The sequence below is a fragment of the Plasmodium reichenowi genome, chromosome 14 (assembly GCF_001601855.1).
Source record: "Plasmodium reichenowi strain SY57 chromosome 14, whole genome shotgun sequence".
NCBI classification, from domain to species: Eukaryota; Apicomplexa; class Aconoidasida; order Haemosporida; family Plasmodiidae; genus Plasmodium; species Plasmodium reichenowi.
In genome coordinates this window covers 2,732,727-2,741,422 of record NC_033659.1, presented here as the reverse complement: position 1 = coordinate 2,741,422, position 8,696 = coordinate 2,732,727, and the positions used below count along the sequence as shown (strand labels likewise).

General features: G+C 23.7%; 1 protein-coding gene across 1 annotated transcript; it reads left to right on the top strand.

The window, feature by feature from the left end:
- Nucleotides 1-369: 369 nt before the first annotated feature.
- On the top strand, nt 370-7,980 carry PRSY57_1467300 (hypothetical protein; the record flags this gene model as incomplete). The annotated part of the gene is made up of 1 exon (XM_020115365.1): nt 370-7,980. A coding segment is annotated over one exon (7,611 nt), but the record flags the coding sequence as incomplete, so codon positions are not given.
- Between the last annotated feature and the right edge of the window lie 716 nt (nt 7,981-8,696).

Here is an 8,696-nt window from a genome sequence, read left to right as displayed (position 1 = left end):
AAAATAATTAAAATCATATTAAATATACAAATAAATAATTAAAAAAATAATAAAAAAATTTAAAAAAAAAAAAAAAAAATATTAATTTTTTTATAAATAATATTTTTTTTTTTTTTTTTTTTTTTTTTTTTTTTTTTTTTTTTTTTTTGTACATATATAAATCTATATATATATATATATATACATTTATATTTTTTAATATGTACAAGAGATAAAAATAAAAAGTACAAGTTTTTTATCATAATGCATGCACATTATACATATGTAATATAATACATATGGGCATTTTATTTATTTATATATTATATATATAATATTTTTTCTTTTTTTTTTTTTTTTCTTTTTTCCCCTTGGTGTATTATGAAACAGGCAAATAAAAATTTCAGCCTTTCAAATTACAATTTAGATTTAATTAAATGTTTACAAGATGACTCGGGAATATATTTCATTTTAGATCCTAGTAAAGCTATTAATGAAAAAAAACAATCAGATGTGTATGATATATTTGTACCAGAGGATACGGAAGGTGTAACACTTCATGTTCAAAAGATGAATGATGAATATAAATGTATTGGTGTTAGTATAACTAAAAAAGGTATAGATATAAATTCAGGAACTCGTATTTTTAATTCCAAAATTTCAGATTGGCTAGAACAATTATTTGTTTTTAATAAGAACTTAATAAATAATGGTTTACAAATGAATGAGAAAATGAAAAAAATTCCAAATAACAATTCTGTTCTTAACACAAACAGTGTTAACTCTGGTGGTTCTTTTATGAATGGAGATATTAACGGAAATATAAATATTCCTATAAATGCTATCAATTATAAGAATGACAAATTTATAAATAAAGGTAGCAATATCAATATTATAAATGAAGGTAGCAATTTAACAAACTCTAAAAATACAAATTATAATAATATGAAACGCGCATCTGGCACCTCGAATTTACAAGACACAACAACTACTAATTTAGTAAAAAATAAATATAATAATTTAGAATATTTTGAAAATAAAGAAAAAAATAACCTAATGCTTCCTAACAATAATAATAGTAATAATAATAATATCAATAATATGAGTAATATGAATGGTCATATTAACAATTCACATTTATCGAATAAAAAAGGAAATAAAAATAATAACCAACACAATTGCAATATAAATCATAATATGAATAATAATAATAATAATAATAATAATTTTGTTGGTAATCATAATTTACCTTCTTCACAAATGCAGAAACAAAATAGATTAAATCATGTAAATAGTAATAGCAATAATAATAATAATAATAATAATAATGCTCATTCAACTAAATCACATACAATGAATTTTAAAAATATAAATTTTGATGAAAAAAATAATAAATTATTTAACAATATTAGTGCTAGCAGTTTATTAATGAATAAAAATATTCTATCTAATGTAAATGCTTTAGCAGCTCAAATATCTCTAGGAGCAACCTCTGAATTTATGAAGAATAATAAATTAGGTGTAGGACATACAAATAACAATAGACAGAAAAATAATTCATATAATTTACATAATCATCTGCAAAATGAATTATTTAATTTACCAAATCATCTTCAAAATAATCTTATGTTTAATAACAATAATAAATCACAATTACATCAATTACAAAATTCACAAAATCAAAATAATGTACATCAACACATTCAAAATCAAAATGCATCAAATCAACAAATACATCAATCTTATAATGATAATTTTACATATCGACCTACATTATTTAATTTGTTAGAAGTTTTAGCTAACCATAATATCACAACTCCCGATCAACGTGTATGTATTAGAGGTATTGTTACAGATTTCTTGAATAATGAATTACCTCATGGAAAAATATATGCATATATTGGTGCTGTTGTAGGACATGATATTCTACATGATATCATTAAAAAATTAGAAAAGGATCCCAACAGAAATATGGTTCCAGATGCATCAGGATTAGCTAGAATAGAAGCAGCTTTTGGCTTAAGCAAGTCATCCTATGATTTTATTAATAATAATTCACAGAATTCCACCGTAGGTAATTTATCTAATGTGCTATATAATAATCGTAATTTAAATAGTGCACTTTTAAATAACCAATTTTATTCTAATATTTTATCAAATGTAGCTAACAATGCTCTTAATGCTAATAATCTTTTAAATAATAATGAAAGGGTGAACCTTGATAATGATAAAATATTAAGTAGTAAAGCAGCAGCAGATATAAGTAATTTGTTGAAATACGCAAAAAATGAAAAAATGTCTATGTCTGGTAATAATAACGTAATGAATTTTAATCGAAAAAAAGGAGCAAATTTTAATAATTTGTTGAATTTAAGAAATGATCCTCCCAATAATAATAATAATAATATTAATATTAATAATATTAATAATATTAATAATAATAATAATAATAATAATAATAATAGTAGTACTATGAATGCTTTTAATAATAATTATAATAATAATAATAATAATAGTAATAATAATCATGTAAATAATAATATTAATAATTTTAATAATAATAGTAGAAATACAATTCCTCATGATCTTATTAGTGCAGCTACAAGAAATTTTAATATACAATGCCAACATAAAAATAGCTTTTCTGATGAAGAAGAAGAATTAATGAAAGTTATTAAGAAAAATATAGAATCATATAAAATGAATAATATTAAAAATATCCTGATATCATCAGTTTTTGGTAGAATTAAATGGTTAAAAATTATGAACGAATCACCACATGCATATTTATATGGACATAGTATAGTAAAATTTGGTAACAAATTATATATGTTTGGTGGTTCGAATGGTAAAAATAAAAAAATTCCATTTACTCATACATTAACATTCAGTTTAATTTATTACAATTATAAATTATTACCTTTAAGTGGTAATTGTCCTGAAGAGCGAGAGGGACATACTACACATTTAGTTTCTTTGCATAATGGTTTATCTGTATTCTTATTTGGGGGTAGTAATGAAAATATATATTACAATGATATATATCTTTTAGATATGGAAACACGTAAGTGGACACGTAGATCTGTTAAAGGGAAAATACCTTTACCCAGAGATCAACATTCATCATTAGTATATCCAGCAAAATGTGAACATGTAAGAGGAGAAAAACCAAACTTAACAGAAGGAGTTATAATATTTGGTGGAAAATGTTTATATAATAATAGTATTGTGAGTTTGAATGACATGTGGATATTTTCATTTGATTCAAATTTATGGATTCGTATTAACTACCTGTGTGATGACATACCCATGGGAAGATTTGGAATGAACCTAGTATGGTCCGATACGAATACCATATGTCTCTTTGGTGGAGAATATTGTGAAATTTCTAAAACACATAAAGAAAGAACACTATTAGATGATATGTGGATTTTTAAAGTACATAATAATGTACATATCAGTGCTAATTCTAATGATGGAACATCATATAATAATGGTATGGATAAAACACAAAATGATAAAAATCATACTCATAATAATAATAATAATAATAATTCATCTGAAAAAAATCATAATATGCACTCAAATGATAAAGATTATGCAGATAATGTAAAAGACAAATATAATAATAACAAAAAATTCACCATGGTTGGAGAATGGTATAGAGAAAATTACGAAGGAGATATTGGGTGTCGTTCCAATTATAGTAGTGTTTTTATTACACAAAGACATCAAGATTTTAAAGGCGCAGAACCTAAAACTATTGAAAGGTTAATGATTTTATGTAGTGGAATAACTTATGTATATAAAGAAAATAAACAAAAAATTGTATCTACAGATGAAGTTTTTGTTTATTTCTTTTCACAAAAGAAATGGTATTTATTAAAAGGAAAATTATGTAATGACGAATATTTATATAATGGTAGACAAAGACATGTAGGATGTTTTTTCGAATCAAAAAATGTATTAGGAAGAGCAAATAGAAATCCAGTACCATGTGTATTTATACAAGGAGGATTTAAAAAAAATTCAGTTTTTGGTGATGCGTGGTTATTATCATTAACAGGAGAAAATCCATTAAGAGTCCAAGAATATGATACAAGCAGAGAAAGAATAAGCACAACACAAATGCCACTTTATTATTTTAGGGATACACATTCTATTAGTTTACTGTATAGTTTTTGTACCTTACAAAAATGGCTCTTTGGAGCTTTCGCTAATCTGGTGGACAACTGTGTTCACGCTCATAATCCTGCTGAAAATGTTTTTATCAAATATGAATTAACACCTGAACATGATGGTATGTTATCCATTCAAGATGATGGAGAAGGATTAGATTTTAATGCCATGAACAGAGTCCTAAGGATGTATGGAAATTATAAATATCAGGATAATAGTAGTGTTGTTTTATATAATAGTGGCACGAATATAAAAAAACATGCATTACCTAATAATGATTTTATTAATAATAAAGGTGATGATTATAATGATTACCAATATGAAAATGAATATAGTAATAAAAGAAATACATCTAGTAAAAATGTATTATTAGATGACACTTCTAGTGCATTATTACCACATAAAAAGAAACAAAAAAATACACCAGATAATGATGATAAAAATAATAATAATAATAATAATAATAATAATGAAAATGATTTAAATAATGAAGAAAAGGATAACATAACGGGCGATCATAATAAAAATGGAGAAGATGAAAATAAAGTAGGATCACATAATGCATATGATAATGATCAAAATAATGGTTATGTTAGTGATGATTATTATACCAAAAATTATGATCAAGAATTATTTTATAATGAAAATGTAAATAATATATTTGACGTAAAATATGGAGTAGGATTTAAAATGTCCTTTGCAAGAATTTCTTCAAGTTGTGCAATAATGTCTAGAACATTTAATACTATTGGTATAGGTCTACTATCCCTAGAATTAATGAATCACTGTGAAGCTAAAGAACTGGCTACACCATTATGTATGTGGAAATTACCTAATAAAGAATTGATTAATAGAAATATTGCAAATAAATCTGAACATAGACATCATCAAAAATTGCTAATGTCTTATACTCCATTTAATAGTCCTAGTTTACTAGCTGAACAAATTAATATATTAGGTACTTACAGTGGAACAAGATTATTATATTGGGATTTTAGAGATGATATGGATTTTATAATATTTTCTCCTCTAAATAATAACATATATTTGAGTAGTTCACCGTTAAGCGTGGACGAAATTAAATATAACAAGAAAAAGAAAAATAACAAGAATAACAAGAATATGTTAAATGACGACCATAGTAATAAACAAGTGTCCTGTGTAGAAGATGTCAAATTAAGTAATAGAGCTGATATTAAGAGAAAGGGAAATTTTGATGAGGAAAATGTAAAGAAGGTAAAAGTACAACATGATGAATCTTGTGCTAATGTGTATGCTAAGAATGATGAAGAGAATGAAGATAGCCAACATGTGACAAATGAAGGTAGTGATAAAGATGCAAGTACAAAAGAAGAAAATATGAAAAAAGAACATCCAAATGAAAAGGATGATGATGATAATAATAATAATGAGAATGGGGATAATAATAATTACAAAGATCAAATATTTAAGGAAAATGAACAGTATCAATATTACAATAGTACAATTAAAAAATTAAACCTCTTTGAATATAATTCGCATTTAAATACATCGATATCAAAAGATAAATATAAAGCTAGCCAAATTTTCCCCTTGTGGGATCATCCAAAAGATAGTATAGATTATTGTTTATCTACCTATTTATACTGGTTATATTTAAGAAGAAATACAAATATATTTTTACAAAACACTTTGCTCATACCAACATGTATGAGAAAAAATGACAATGATGATAATTCCGAAAAAAAGAAGAAAAAGAAAAAGAAAAAGAAAGGAAAAAAATTAAATGCAAAAAAAAAGAATTTGCAAGAGGAAAGTAATACAACTGAACAAACTTCATCTTTAAGTAAGGATAGTAATTCAAACAAGGACAGTGAAGAAAATGTAAATCTAAACCAATATAATGATGAAGAGAGAAATAGTAAAAGAAGGAATAATGATGATGAATCAAATGAAAGTAGCAGTACTTCTAATCGTGATAAGAGTGATGCAGACAATATCAACAATGATGTAATTAAAAATGACAATAAGAAAGTTGGAAAAGAAGAGATGCATAAAATTAAATTTGAAGAAGCACTGGAATATGGTATTTCACAGGAAAGTGCAAGAAAAAATGGTATGAAATATAAAGAAGAGGATGATGATGATGAAGAAGAAGAAGAAGAGGATGATGACGACGATGATGATGACGATGAAGAAGAAGAAGGTGAAGATGATGATGATGACGATGAAGAAGAAGAAGGCGAAGAAGATGAAGATGAAGAAAAAGAAGAAGATCAAGAAAAGGAAAATGAAAATGAGAATGAAAATGAGAATGAAAACGAAAATGAAAACGAAAATGAAAATGAAAATCAAAATGAAAACCAAGATGAAAATCAAAATGAAAACCAAGATGAAAATCAAAATGAAGATCAAGATGAAAATCAAAATGAAGAGAAACCAAACGAAGGATCAAATGAAAATGAAGAGAAACCAAACGAAGGATCAAATGAAAATGAAGAGAAACCAAATGATGGATCAATTGAAAATAATGAAGAAGCAAAAGATAGCGATGAAAATAAAAATGGTGAAGAAAATATAGAAAATAATAATGAAAGCAAACAAAAAAAGAAAAAACAAGAAGATAATGAAGTACAAGAAGTACATGAAATAAGAACGAGAACTCGTGTAAAGAATGAAAAGAATTTAAGTAAAAAGAAAAAAAATGTAGATAATAGTACTGATTCAAAAAATAATGACAGTGAAAAAACAAGACAAGGAAGTTATGTTAATACATATATGGATGGTTTAAAAATAAAAGATGAATATTATATAAATAATACAAGTAAATATACTTTATATAATTTCTTAAGAAAAAAATTACATAAAATGGTAGAATTCCATTATTTATTTACACCTTCAGATTATGAGTATGGATCATTTATTATGATGGGATTTTTAAATGATAACAATAGTCCATCTATTGAAGTTAATAGAGTTTGTGAAACAGGAATTTTATTATATTATAAAAACAGATTAATTAAAAGATTAGATGCACCTTTTATAGATACTGCATATAACCTTGCTTTAGCGAAATACCCACCTAACCCATCATTATATGAAGGAAATCTATATAAATATGCCCTTACTGTTATTGTTAATGTACCTTATTGGCTTAAGCCATCTATTAGTAAACAAGAATTCATCCACGAAAATAATTATGTTTTCCTAGTTTTTAAAAAGAAACTTATCGGATTAATTAAACATTACCTTCTTATATGTCAAGATAACGTAAAATTAAGAAAATGGAGAGAATCACGTGATTTGAAATTAAAAAGATATCTTGATAAATCCAATTTTAGTTTTGATAAATCCAAAAATGAATCGGATAATGATGATGAAAATGACTACAAAATAACCAATCAAGAGAAAGAAAATGCACAAAGTGAAAAAGAAGGAAAAGAAAAGAATGCACAGTCGCCTAATAATGACAACGATCAAAATGAAGTTGTTGGAGCAAATGAAAGGGATGAAGATTCAACAAATAGAAATTATAATAATGGAAAATCACCTAATGAGGAAGAAAATGAAGGAACACTAGCTGATAATGATGAAGATGAAAATGATGATAGCAATAACTCAAACAATTCTAATCAAGAACAAAAAGAAAAAAATTTAGAGAACGATGAAGAAGAAGCTACTGATGATAATGAAGAAAAAAATGAAGAAGAAAAAAATGATGATAATGAAGAAGAGGAAGAATATGAAAATAATGATAATGAAAAATATAATAAAAATAATAGTGATGATGTAAATGAAGATAATAAATCATTAGAAGATGCCGAGGAGGAAGATACCATATAAAAAAATTAAAAATTAACACATAATATAATATATATATATATATATTTATATATATAATGTGTGTATTATAAAACATTATTATATTAACATTATTTAATGTTTTAATGTCGTAGTTTTATAATTCAATTATATATCATCTAATATTAATAAAATAAAATATAAAAATAAAAATTTATACCTGTACCATACAGTGAGAAATATATATCCTTAGTAAAATTAACATTTTAATTACAAATATTATAAAATATATTTAAGAAATAATATATTTTTATACATTTTGTATAAAAATGTATATTATCTATAATATATTTGCTTTTTAAAAACTATCAAGTAGATATAAACATATTTGATATATTATTTATCCTTTAATGGATATTTATAATTTTATTTCCATTGACTTATTCCACTTATATTTATTTTATATATATATACTAATATTTTTTTTTTATTATTCAAAAGAAAATATATTTTTTTTTCTTTTTTTTTTTTTTGAATATAAGGAAATATATATTTGTATATAATTTCTTTATTGATTTTATATTTATATGTATAATGAATAGTGTCTTTATTTTTATGTTTTTTTTTTTTTTTTTTTTTATAATAAAAATTTTTTCATTTTATATATATATATATATATATAATATATTTCCCATATTGAATATTTTTTTATTTTTTGTTGCATATAAAAATGTGTTTAAAATATCTCATTTTATGCA